Below are 14,030 nucleotides of genomic sequence, written 5' to 3'. Positions count from 1 at the left end.
ATTATAGTTTGTTCTACAGTCCATTTTAGTCCAAGCTGGGGGAGGGAAGAGGAAAAATAGTGCTTTAGTACCTATTCAGTACCATTTCTGAAGCAGGTATAATCTAGCTTTACGAAGCCTACCACATCTGCTGAGTAGCAATATTACATTGTGGCATTCCAAGTTACAGCTACCATAGGTACAAAAAGGGCATATTATTCTGACAGCATCTAAGAGTAGTAGCTACTCTCAGCCATCTAAAGGCAGCGCTGGAAGGACACAGAAATCCCAAGGGCACCTCATAGCTAAATTACTGTATTAGGGAAGCCTTTAGGTCCTGTACAGTCTAGGCTGGAGTCTCCCACTCTACCAACAGAAAGTGCTGATGGATCCTACTTTAACAGCTACCCATAACAGACAGCATTGCACAGCTAGCAAGGCAGGACATTAAAACACCTCTTGCTGAAGAAAAGAGAATTTGCTACTTTGAGTCTTGAGGGTTGTGTTTACGTATTGCAGTGCCATGCAGATAAACTGCATATGGACATTTCATCAACAAATATGGGTGTGGGAGCACTGGGGCTGGAAGTCCACAGAGCAAGGATGAACAAGACCTTTTACTACTTCATTAAATATGAAGGTTAAAGCAGGAGACAAAGCCTGCATGCACTCACTGTTCAGCTCAACTAACAATAAATTATCCATTTGTTTTGTGAACAATACTGCTGGAAGTCTGAAGCCATGGTTTCTGGGAAGATTTACCAGCATCCCCTTCAGCAACCTGTCTTGACATGCCTGAAGGTCTCAAGTCCATCCCTTCTCCCATGTCAAGCAGTTCAAGCTTACCAATTGGTCTTGATTGAGAGCTTCTCCCTTCTTGAGGCGATCTTTGTAGTCTTCCAATTTGAGCTGGAAAAAAATCCAAAGGCAATTTGTTACACTGATTTCTCTCTAATGTAGAGAACTGGGCACAGGGAGTGAAGTTAAATACTCTTTTGTGTATTTTTGGTAGATTTGCAGGCCGTAGCAGAAGAGAAATTTTATTGTCTCCTCTTACTTTCAGAGGACAGGAACATTGCCAGCTCAAAGGCATGGTAATACTTTGTTTGAGACTCAAGGCTGCCTGCTTCCCTTTAGACCTTTGATCTTCCATTCCTTACTTTCTGCCTTTCTCTCATTTAAAGACAATGCTAGTATATTGACCGTGGATCTTTAACAGCTTCAAAAGTTTCCAGCACTATCCTTGAATAATCCTACTTAACTTTTCACAACATCCTTGCAAAAAGTGCAGCTTCAGTTATGTCAGAATTTCATTCTTTAATTTAGGGGGAAAAAGACTTATTTTAATATATTGAAACAGTCTTTAAAAGCTGAAATGACCCATGCAAAATTAAGCTGTTAAATTCCAAATTTCTTTATATACACAGGAAAAGGAACAGGGAATTCACTGCTATGAAGTCATATACTAGTTTGTATCTACCCATACAGAACCCTGTTTCTAATCTAGCACCAACACAAGGCTAGGACTAGGAATACCCTGCAAGTATCCAGCAAGTCCCAACACTTCTCATTTTCTTGTGAGGCTACACTCTTGCACATAAGAGAATCAGAAATACTACAGAAATTCACAAGGATAAGCTTCCTTCAATATCATTAGCACAGAGTAGCTTAATCACACAAAGAAAGTAAGTTTATCTGACATTATTCAAAAGTAGTTATGTATGCCTGCCATTTGGATGGGAGTCATCAGCAAGACAGCCCTTCTTACATGAGAATTACAATCATCCCTCCTAGATCCAAAAACAAAGTCTCACCTAGTCTCTCCTTTCACTTTAAGGAAAATCAATGGTTTTTCTGACATTTACTAGAATCCACAACATACTGAAGCGGTTTCTTCATTTAAATGCTTCTCCTATACTAGAAATGATAGCACCATGATTTCCTTAGTTTTTACCAAAAATAACATGAAAAACATGCATAGTCCTAACTTTCAGTCACCTGGGATGTACCAAAGTTTTTGGAACGCAAATGCCTCACCAGCTATAGCCACAGTATTTTACGTGCGTAATTATTTTCCTTTTTCCCCCCTCTAATACTATCCTCTCTCCTCACCAAAATCATCTTTAAGCTAAGTCTGAGTTAGAGCTTTTATATTCAAACCTCCCAATCCTTTCTAGGGAGATTGGTCTCTAAAAAAGAAAAGCCAAAAATTCTATGTGAAGTGAAAGGCAATGCTTTGCTTAGTTAATCCAGTTTAGCATTTGCATGGGTCAGAATAAACACTGTTCCTTATCCGCAGTTTTAGATTTCTCTCTACATCCTGATGAGATGCATGCAGTCAATAAAAATATGAAGATTGACAAGACTATAAGTCATTGCCAAGTCAGGTCTAAACTAGCTCTGATCTAATGCAGTCTAAAGTAATACCCTGATCTTAATGAAAAGATGTCAGCTTTGCTAACTACCAGAAGTACACTGCAAAACCAGCAAAGAACTGAGTTACAGAGAACTATTTAGGTATATTCCCAATTTCTTGAAACCATAACACTATCCCAGTGCCAAATGCAAACAGTCTGTTTCAGAAGTTTACAAAACTTGTTTGCTTTACACTTGCTCTAAAAGATAACCCAAACAGCACAAAAAGCCAGTAGCAAGCCTGAACTGCAGCCTGTGCTCAGGTCTTCATATACATTCTAAAAGACTATTTTTCAAGAAGCTATGTAGCTTCATCAAGCACATTTTCATTAAACATTAATTTCACAAAGGACAAGTTAAGCACACCAAAGCAAAGAACAATCAGTTACCTTCTTTTTCTCAATGTTCCTGATCTTGTGTTTGAGGCAGATAAGCCCATTATCAATGTAAGTCTCATACGCCTGGGAAGGAGAGGCTGCCGAATTCAGAGCAGACTGCAGGGGGCTAGAGGGAGGCTGGCTCTCCCCGGCCGGGTTCACCTGCTGCTTGGCCGCCTTCATGCTCTTGTCCTCCCCCTCCTCTGAGCGGCCTGAAGGCGAAGGGCGACGGAAAGGGGCTTGGGAAAGCTGCACCATTGAAATGGAGAGAGCTGCAAAGAAACTGCTGGCGTTTAGTTGGCAGGCTTCGTTTGAGGTTACTCCTTCTCTTAATACATATGAGGAAGGACAGGACATGCTGCCATGGAACAGAGACGGAGGAAAAATTCAGAGCTTTCACTCTTTTGCCCTCCACCTTCCAAAAAAATATCTATAGCAAAAAAAACGTGAAGCAAGAGTCTAACTTTGCATTGTTTAAGCCTCCCCACCCACCCAGACACCAGAAAACCTCTATGTCAGCAGAATCAGCCAGCACAGGGGATGATTCGAGAAACCCAAGTGTCCATATAAAACTAGGCTCATTTCCTGCACGCATCACCCACAGGGGGAGAAAAACTGCAAGCAAGCAACTGCAGACCTGCCGCCGGCCTCACACCCTGCCTTGGGGAGCCGCGAGCTGCAGGGCCCCATTTACACTTTCCTCCCCCCCACACACACTCACTCACTCCATTAGTTTTATCCCTTCGTGACCTTAGCAGCAACCTGAGCATGAAGGTAAGACAAAATAAATTCACTTCGGAAGTGAAGATGGGAAAAAAATGCTTATTAAGGCAAACTGCAGCTGCCGGTTTGGTTCCAAGAGCATCACCCTCCCCAGGGCGGCAGCCTTCACCTCCACGCCAGGCTTCGGAGGGCAAAAGATTTAACCTTGAGCACAGGTTGGTTAAAAAAAAAAGCAAAAAAAAAAAAAAAAGCAGTAGATGCAACTATCATAGCCACCTCCCAACTACCTAAAACGACTCCCCCCTCCCCCCCGCCCTTCCCTCCTCCCTCTTCTCAATCCACGCAATGACACTACATTTCTGCCTGCCCTCCAGCCACGCAGGCCCGTAGCGCGCATTATCCACCTCACGGCGGGGATAAGCGGGAGGATAAGGGGGAGGAAACAACTTAAAAACACAAGACAAATAAACCGACATCCGCCTTTTCCCCGGGCCAGCCCCTCAGCCCGCCGCCCGCCCGCCGGCGAGGAGGCGGCTCCAGCCACTCCAGCATCGTTCACCTCGGCCGCCGCCGCCTCTGCCGCAGCGGCCCCGTAACGGCCGGCCCGGCCCGGCCCGCGCTCACCTCGGTGCCCGCACGCGCTCGGCCCCCCCCACCACCCGCCCCCCGCCTTTTGTAGTGGCCGCGGCGCGCGGGGCGGGGCCTGCCGCCGAGCTCGCCGCCGGACAGCCAATGGGAGTGCCGCCCCGCCGGCAGGCCCCGCCCCGTCGCGCGCGCCCCGCGCGGGGGCCGTTACGCGGGCGCCGGGACCGTTACCGCGCGCGGGGGAGGGGGCGGCGCGGCGTGTGCTGCGTCGCCCCTCAAGGTGACCGGGAGCCTCCGCCGCTGGGATTTGGGAGCTGCCGTGGCCCAGGTGCCCTAGGATGCGGGATTTCCTGCAGGAGCTTCCTGGGAGCCCCAGGCAGCAGCAGGTGCAGGGCAGGTGGGCCTAAGTCTCCAGGCCGCGCTCCGTGTCACCTCGGTGGAAGTCGATCCAGCTGCTGAGCTGCTTCACTGGCACCTCTGGGTGGCCACAGGAAACCTCAGGCATTTTCGTTCATGCCATTTCATTCATTTAAGCCTAGAGGAGGGTTCTGCCACTCTGTGGCAGAGCCCCTTGAGGAGATTTCCAAGGCTGGGTCTTTTTTTGTGTAATAAAAGATGTCTATGTCCCCTAAAAATGCAAGCACTTCGTGTAAGCACTTAATAGCGAGTAATGTGTTTAAAACCACTTGCAAAGCTCGAACCTTAGATTTACTCACCTTCTTAGGGTGCTACCCACAGCAATAAACATTACAGAATATTTTTGCTCTTACAGAAGATCCCGTGCATGCTCGGCTTCCTGCCCTTGACTTCAACAGGACCTGTCATAGTATCTGACAAAGTAAGGCTCGCTTATCTTTCCACTATCAAAAACTTATGCTGAAAGTTTTTCAAATAGATCTCTGTTCTTTGTGTGTTTTTGTACAAAGCTAGAATTGATGGGCTAGATCCTTTCAAAGTAATTATAAAATGAATGATTAATTAATGCATATATTAATAACAAGTCATAATTAATGTTCAGGCACCTGGGACTCTTCTAGAAATCATAATTACGCCTGACAAACTACATTATGGTGCATTTTTACAATTAGGAAATTGTACAAAAGAGGAAAAAGATGAAAGGAGGATTCATAAGAACCCAAATGATATTTAAACCCAAAGGATAATTGACTTTGATTATGAAAACAATAGAGAACACCTATTTGAGACTGACTGTATATTTGGAGTGTTTATGTGTAGCCTCTACACTAACTTGAACAGTATTAATAATGCTGCAAGGTGAAGCACTTCAAAATCAGAAAATGCCAGAATAAGGAGCTGCCTAAATTAATTAGTTTAGCTCTGTTTTGCAGATCCACCATGATACCATCTTTAAGTAGATGATTATGGGTTATTTTTGCCACACAGTCCTAAACTCTTTCAGTAGTCCCAGCTCAGGAATGTGTGTGTTTTATTCCAGGATCTGAAGAGGATTGCTCTCTCACATGAGTTAGAGGAATATTAGTCTAATGTTAGTTATTATTCTCAGAGGAACACTAGCCTGAGCTGCAGGCAGGGTCCTGGAAGAAGCGGAGGGATTAGGAAGCATGTTGCTGCAGGCTGTGCTCTGCTGCAAGGCGTTTTCCCTGTACACACTGGGGCTCGCTGCCTGCTCCTCAGAAGCAGAGGCCAGAGAGTCTGGTTGAAGGACGCTTCGCTCAGTGTCCAGAATGACACAAGGTGTCCCACAGCATGATTTCTAACCACCTTTTGCAAATGTTTCTTAAAGATCCAGTTCCTGTGTCCCAGTGTCTTTCCTCAGCTTGCTCCAGTTCCTCTTTTATTCTCCATGTTCTCCTCAGGACCTTCTTCTTCTACCTCCATGCTCAATCCTGCCCACCAGACCAGTTCACATTCCTGCTTTTCTTGTGCTGCCACTCTCGGGCAGTCCCCTGCCAGTTTCCTCTTCTCCTTCAGTCCTAAACTCACCATAATTCTGGATTCCTTTGGCTGCTTTCCATTTCCTTCACTTCATATTTTGTCTGTCTTCTGCATTTGAATCAGATATTTTGGGTTTTTTGTTCAGTTATTTCCCAGGGGAAGAGCAAAGGGAGACGTAACGATAAGCAGCAATAGTTACTGTGCCTGAGAACAGCTGTTACAAGCTTGGTCCAGTTTTGCCCATGTAGCTTCAGGCCAAAAGGGGTGTATTCAGTTAAAATCTATGTTAACACATACAAAATCTGCAAAGGAATGGAGTTGTGCTCACTGGCAGAAGCATCTTTGGAGAATTTAAAAGCTCAGCTGAAAGAACTGCCCGTGGAATATGTGCCAGCTGACTACCTAAAAGCTGATTTTCTTGGAGACAGGAGCAGGCATGTTGTACAAAAGCAGGTACTCAACAAAGCTGAAGTTCCTGTTCCCAGGATTTGGGTTACTGGAGTTTCAGGAAAATAGTGAAAGTGCAAAAACAACCCAAGGAGCTGTTTTTTGCCTCAGTCTCATTCTTGAAACCTAGTGGGGGCAAACACCAAGATTGGAAGATTTCATTTTGAACTGAAACATCTGTTAAAGTTAAATAAATAAATAAATAGATAGAACACCTGGGAAGTACAGGCAACCTTAACAATAAGAGGGACCAGCTGAGAAGAAGAAAAAATTTGCTCTGGTCCAAGCAGTACAAACAGCAACACCTGCTACTGTTTCTCTGTGCTTACTCAGAACTTATTCAAGCCTCAGCTGCAAAAGATGAATCATTGCAGAATAGGCATTCACACGAGGTTTCTTCTTTTGTGTGTGTGAAAGAAAAAAAGAAAAGAAAAAAATACCCAAGAAACCATGCTCATTTCCAATGGTGAGATTAAAGAGAACATTTGCCCATACACACTTTGTAATAAGGACTGGTAAATGAAAGTGGGTATGTCATTTATGTCCGAAACAGAAATATGTTTTATTTACAATATGAAAAAAAAGTTTGCGTGCTTATAAGCTTTTGAAAGTTGCAGCTCACATGTGTGTGTGTTAGTGCTTTGGTAGCTAAACTGTCTCCAGCATTTACGTGTGGAGAACATTAAGTCTCCAAGGCTTTGAGTGACTTTCGCAGTCTGGTGTAAGGTCCACCTTCCTCTTCAGAATACGGACTGTCCTCCCGTGTTTCTGTGTTTCTACTGCTGGGCATATGAGCAAGAGCCTCAAATGATGCAGAGGAGGTAAGAATTAGAGGACGTCAGGGAAACACTAGAAATTTGATGCAAAAATACTGTTAAAATATTAGCAACCTTGCAAAATTAGCCGCTTAAAAGCTAGAGTGTAGTGGAAATAACATTTCCTGTACAGACAATACTAAATCGAGTCATTTTATGTCTATCTGTTAGCATTTTGATAAATCATTTAAATATATTTAAAGCACTATTTTTCTCCTTAAATCCCTCCCTCTCTCCTCTTTTGTTCTGTGCCCAGGATGGACGTGCCCCAAGAACAAAACTGGATCACGCACTAAGGCAGTTTTCGTGTGCAGGGCTTGTACCTGATTTTTGCAGAATTTAAACTTATGGTGAATGAGCAAGATAACTGCAGGAAAAGCCAAAGTGATTTCATGGTCAATGGAAGCGAGCACTGACTTTTAAACTAGATTTATTCCTACCTCTGCTACAAACTTCCTACATAATGTATAGGCAAATCACTGCCCTAGAAGTTCACGTGGATATAATCTTCATCTCTTGCATGGCCTAGGATTGGCTGCAGTTTTCCTGAACATTCACAGCTTCAACTAACACGAACAGGAGAGATGCTCTAAGCATAATATAGGCCCTCGTACGCAAAATACGCTGGAGAAGGAGGTATTAAGTGTCTCATATTCTGCACTCAGAGTTAGTAACATCTGTGACAATTTCTCAATATTTTGACTTTTACTTATTGAAAAGGGGGATATTCCCCTCTCCACTTTTCACACATATGCTGGTGTTAAAAAAAAAAATAGATACCTCTGTGAACTAAATATGAAATATTGTAGAGCCAAAGAGCATGTAGAAGAGTAACTATATTTCAGGTTAGGAGCAGAGTGGAACAGAATGCCATAAATAAGGAAGTGGGTCATACCATGGACAGTAAATACTAAAATATTTAATAGCCACTCATTTGGTATGCACTATCCAGCCTATGTATTGTTCAAGTCCTACAGAAATACACCATGTTATTAACCTCATAATAAGACTTTATCATTTCTATAGATAGCCACATTTAGGAGCTGAACTGTGAGGAATCTTGATTCTGGTGTTGTCTTAATTTCTCAATGCTTCAGCTGGAAGCAATAATGTTCGAGTAAAATAAAGACAGGAAGTTAAATGGAAGTTAAATGCGTGAGTAAATGCTTGGTTTATTTCCTCACATAAAACTAACTGTTCTTTTTTTTAACATACCTTTATTATTTAGTTTTGTTAGTCTACAAAAATATTTTATTCCTAAATATAGTGGAGAGTTCTGTGACTGAAAGAGTTTAATATGGATACTAGCTTTAAGGCTGCACATATTCACAGTTCTGCATAGGGCCTGACTAAATGATCCTCCCAGCAATTCATTCCCCTGGCAGACTCCAGATAGTCCTTTGCTTCTCTGCTTCCCAAGAAATAACCATAAATTGCTAAGTCTCTTGGCAGTCTTCCCCCTCACAACATTTCTCTGCATCATTTTTCACCAATGTGAAAGACAAAAATGGAAGACCCCAGAGTACAGGGTGAAGAAGGGTGGCCTGTTAGTGCCATCTCTATCCTCTAGTGCTTTATAACAGCCTCAAATCTCTGTTGCTGGTGCCCTGTTCTCAAATTACTCCTCCGTCGCCTGGGGAAAGCCCAGTTCGACAGGGCCTTTTTTTCCCTGTGTAATTTCTCCCCGATCGAGCTCCTTTGCAGCAGCAAGATCCTGTAGCCACTTCACCTCAGAATTTCCCTTGTGCTTCTCTGTTCTTGCCTTGTTTGACTGAATAATAAAAAAAAGTTCATAAATCAGCATATTTAAAAAAATAGATACAGATATGTATCAGAAATAATGCTTACAGTTTATAACAGCTTAAATCATCCCAACAATTTCATAAAACTCTTATCAGAAAATGAGCACAATATGTTTATCTGGGGAACCTGAGAAATTGTGTCTTGATGTTTTTTTCTCTGCTGTTAAAATCAAGTAAATGTGGGATATTGTTTTAGTCACCTGCCTCACCTAACTCCTGTTTTCATCTCCTCAAAGTAGTTATTACAAACAGTAGTTCAAATGCTCCCTCTTAAAACACCTGCATAGAAACTAATCTGTTTTTTGTTTGGTTGTTTTTTTTCTCTCTCTCATTAATCAGCCATGCCAAAAAAACCCACACACTCTCAGGGCAACAGTTTGATCAAGTACTCTGCATTTTAAAGCTGGAGCTGGCAATATGAATGCAGCCAGTCACACAGGTACCAGCACATGGCAGCTGGCACCACAGGGAGCATAAAATATGCTTGATCCTGCAGGTTGTTTTTCCGGTCCCTAATTAAACATGCCTATAAAGCCCTGCTTAACTGCATGCTTTTGAGTAATTCCACTGACTTCATAAGACAATCTATATACTCTGTGGATTTAGTTTTTGTGATAAATTCATATAGAAAAGCATCCTTGTTTGAAGTCGTTTTTCCTGCTCACAATAAATGTGATTTTAACAGGACTGTTCATATTAATGAGAAGTAGTAAATGTTCTGTCCGGATAAAAATCTTGACAGCTTCCCCAGCATAGTGTCTGTGGGCTAATGGAAAGGGACATGAAAGGCCTTTTCCTTAAAGTGTTTATGAATAACTGCTTACTCTCTGTATTATTCATGTAATTCAGATGCATATGTATTACTAGGTTCTAAAAGTTATGAACACTGCTCAGTGCAGTGATCCTGATTAACAGCAACAAAAAAAAAAAGGAATACAAAAGCCCTGGTGTTTCTGCAGCACTTTGAACATGTGAACATGCAGGGATGTACTGTTACAAAAACAAGCAAACAGAGCTATGAATAATGTTGTCAGAAGACACTTGCCTATTATATTGCTATTATATTGCCTATCCATGATATTGTTTCTCTTGTTCTTATACTGCCAACCATTTAGTAGTCGCAGCTCTGCCTTTTTCTTTGCTTGTGACAAAGTTTATTTTCCTGTGTAGGTCAAGTTCATGTTACAGGAAGCTCCCTAAACCAGAGCTACACTAAGCTAGGTAGACGTATCTGCTCTCTGCAGAGAAACAGAATACAGACACCACACTGCTGGCTTTGATTTTATAAAGATATTTGTGGCCGTATTAAATGCCAGCATAGTTTATAACTATTTTTTTATTTGTCTTGCTTCGTTGTCTTTTGAGCTACGTCTCAGCCTGTCTTACCTAACAGCTGCTTTTCTTTTCAAGTGACATAGAGCATCCACAGACCAGACACATTCTCAAGCAGAAAACCGCCCCGCTAAGAGCAGTACGATGCCGCTCAGCTCCTCTTCTGTTCTTTCACCTCTTGTTTGATGTAGCCGAGGCCACAACACACCAGACCTTGATGATTACAAATGTTCCTTCAGGTGGAACCTAAATTAGTAGCATAATTCACCTCCGTTCTCTTTGACAGAACGTGAATAAAATGTTTTTCTGAGGCTTTCTTTTCCCCCACAAACAAGCATTTCACACTGCTAATGAATACATAATTTTATATATATGTATTAAAAATATATATATAAAATAATTATTTACTCTGAAATTCTATATGTAGATTTCATATCACTGAAAAAATAATACATTAAAACATTTCTAACTTTATTTTTTCAGATTTAGCTGATGTTACTGTTAAAGTGAGGAACACTATTTAAGCCCACATGCTCAGCTGAGCATAACTTTTCATGGGAATGTACCTTGAATATTGGTCTCAAGAACCAAAAAAAAAAAGCAAAATAGCATATTTGGATTAGATGCCTTCTCAGCCCTGCAAGCAGCCTGCCCCTCTGAGCGGAAGGGACAGCACACAGAATCATGTTGATGTTGCAGAAAACTGTGAAGCAAACTGTCAAATTGCTGTAAGCATCGCCATGTGTGGACACAGCAGCCTGCTTGAAGGGCTAAGTGTGATACATCAGGCCCCTGCCCTGTTTCCTGAAACAAGAACTGAAACTCAAATATAAGCTAGATTCTGATAACATTTTCCATAATTGCATTTAAACTTTCAGGTTGTATTCACCACAAGGATCTGAAACGAAGTCACTACTATTTTACATTTACACTGCTAATATTCAGGAGAGGAACATGCACTTGAGTGTGTGTGCACTTGTCTACCATTTGCCTGGTAGACTGAGAAGTACGACTGAGTGTCTTCATAAATGTGTTTTACGTGATTACTATGTTGCCAAGCCAGCAAAGCACCCAATTCAAGTGAACAAGAAATTCAATTGACTTCAATCTAATTTTAAACATGCTTAGGTACCTCACTAGTTAATTTCTAGGTTTCTTTAGACATTTTTAACATACATTGCAGAGCCAGTGAGTGGTTTTTAAGCTCAGCTTAATCTTTATCTTTGTTCTGATTGCATAGACAGAGTTTAGGTAATTTTACCCATCACCTTTTGCGGGAATCTGACAGTTGTTCAGCAGTTCCCAAACCGGGAGAGAACACTGCGGGGATAAACAGCAACCTAAGGAGGGAGGACAGTCAAGCTGCTTCCTTCTCTAAATCATCCGTTGACTAGTTCCATCGATGCCTTCCTCTTGCCATCCTCCAAGCAGCCCGTGGGCCCTCTATGGGCTAACGCCTACGTTTTTCATTGATGCTGCTGTGGTTGGTGCCCGGGTGTAAGCGCTTCCCTTCCCCATTAGGAACAGGCAGGGAGTCCCCGTGGGACGCGCCGCGCCGGGAAGGGGCCTGGAGCGCGTTATCCCACGCGCGCCGCAGCAATGACCTCCTTGCGACGCTGCTGGAATAACGTGTGAAATGAATTAAGTGGAAGCGACTTTGTCATTTTGCATGTGGTAATGGAGAGTTTAAAAGCAACGCTTTAAGAAATTACGAAGCTGATTGAAATGATTATACATTTATTTTCTGCCTCATACATCAATAAGAGTTGTGACAGTGTTTTCTAAATAGATAATACAGAACAGTGAACTAACACACATGCTTCAGGACTGCGCGATTTGAAAATGTCTTACTTTGTTGCATCGTCATGAGGCCTATTACTTGCACATTTAATTTCCTTTAAACACTTTTAGCCCAGTGAATGACGGTAATTACTAAATGAATATACTGAAGACTGAATCATTTTTTATTTCTATCTAGATCTTAGGGCAGGTATAAATGATGATGAATGTGTTTATTAAAAAGCCAAGCCTGTTTTATTTATTCTGCTGGGCTTCAACTAATTTGAAAATTTAAATGAATTTACAGCTTACAACAGTAAAGCTGTAAGAGACAGATTGCTGAAAACAGCAATCTCATTTTATCTTGTGTTGTGATTATAAAAGGGCTGTGATAAAAAGCATCCTGCAGTGGTCAGATAATACCGGTATCATATATGGGTCTATAGCCTGATCCATCCTCTAAATAGTTACTCGGCTATGATGTGTTTCCTGATTCAAGTCCTAAATTTGGTATGTTTAGGGCTGTTTTTGTTATAACAAATAAAATACCAGGGAAGATGCAGCAGAAGTCTTAATCAGTTTGTGAGTTTGTGTCCAACTCGCTCACCTTTGTGTCCATCAGGACCCCCACCTCCTTTTCTGCAAAGTCGCTCTCCAGCCAGGTGGCTGCTAGTGCATGGGGTTAACTCCTCCCAGCTGCAGGACCCTGCACTTCTCCTTGCTGAACTCTATGAGCCCAACATAACACAATAGATGTCAGCCCGTTTCTCCAGCCCGTCAAGATCCCTCTGACTGGCAGCACAGCTTCCTGTGTGCCAGGCACTTCCTCCCTGCTCTGTATCACCTACAAACGTGCCGAGGGTGCCCTCGGCCCCGTTAGCCAGCCCATTAATGAGGATGTCGAACAGTACTTGAGCCAGTATCAATCCCTGAGGGAGATATCCCCGAGCCAACACTTCCTCAGCTTGTCTATGAGGATGCTATGGAAGACCACGTCAAAACCCTTACTGAAGTCAAAATGGTAACATCTACTGCTCTCTCCTCATCCACAAAGCCAGTCATCTCACTGTGGAAGGCTGCTAGCTCCACCAAGCACACTTGCCCCCTCGTCGAGTCACGTTGGCTGCTCACGATGGCCTTCTCGTCCTTCATATGCCTGGAAGTAATTCTTTCCAAGGTTATTTACTCCACCTTCCAGGGACTGAGGTAATGCTGACCCATCTGTAGTCACCCAGATCCTCCTCATTGCCCTTGAAGGCAGAGGTGACATTTGCTTTCCTCCAGCCCTCAGGAACCTCTCCCAGTTGCTATGGCCTTTCAAAGATCATTGAGAGAGGCCTCGCAACAGCATAGCGCAGCTGGGGGCATCCTGTCAAGTCCCAGGAACTTGCCCGTGCCCAGGTTGCTTAAATACTCCCTATTATATATTTTTATATCCTATCCTAGCCCTTGAATCACATATATTGTCAGATAACTTGCACAGACCCAAAAGAAGATGCAATCAAGGGAAGAAAACGTCTTGTGAGGAATCGATAAAGCTGCTCAGAAGTTTGAAGGGGGGTTTACCCAGGGCCCTACTATGTACGCATGTATAGAACTTACACTGCTGCTGTTTTGCAACAGTGGACCTTAGAGATAGTAAATCAGCATTACATGTACATTTACAGCCATGTTAAAGCCCATTTATGTTGTCAACAACACAGGGTACTGTGAGGTTAGTGTAAACAGAAATCAGAGAGTTGTATCTTCCTAAAATTTTCGATTAGTTACATATACTTAAGTGATGGGAAAATAAGAAGCACATACGAGCAATTTTCACCTGTTTCCATTTAATCAAAGAAGGGGTGAGACCATACATT

The 14,030-nt window shown here is 42.6% G+C and overlaps 1 protein-coding gene across 2 annotated transcripts in view; it reads right to left on the bottom strand.

Annotated features, from left to right (window-relative positions):
* CAPRIN2 (caprin family member 2) overlaps positions 1-4,127 on the bottom strand; it is a 34,815-nt gene extending 30,688 nt beyond the window's left edge. The window contains exons 1-3 of one of the 2 annotated variants that reach the window (XM_088521551.1): positions 4,119-4,127; positions 2,784-3,043; positions 826-888 (exon numbers count right to left, since the gene is read on the bottom strand). In XM_088521551.1, coding sequence (XP_088377677.1) covers positions 826-888; positions 2,784-3,029 — 309 coding nt within the window. In that variant the 5' untranslated portion in view covers positions 3,030-3,043; positions 4,119-4,127. Of the gene's footprint in view, positions 1-825; positions 889-2,783; positions 3,064-4,118 lie in introns of those variants that run through there. The other variant, XM_010212472.2, reaches the window with a different exon arrangement.
* Between the last annotated feature and the right edge of the window lie 9,903 nt (positions 4,128-14,030).

This window comes from Tinamus guttatus, unplaced genomic scaffold (genome assembly GCF_059628265.1).
Source record: "Tinamus guttatus ecotype Peru unplaced genomic scaffold, ASM5962826v1 Tinamus_guttatus_pri_ptg000125l, whole genome shotgun sequence".
Lineage (NCBI taxonomy): Eukaryota > Metazoa > Chordata > Aves > Tinamiformes > Tinamidae > Tinamus > Tinamus guttatus.
Note: the sequence above shows the minus strand (reverse complement) of the source record. Positions and strands in the feature narration are given on the sequence as shown.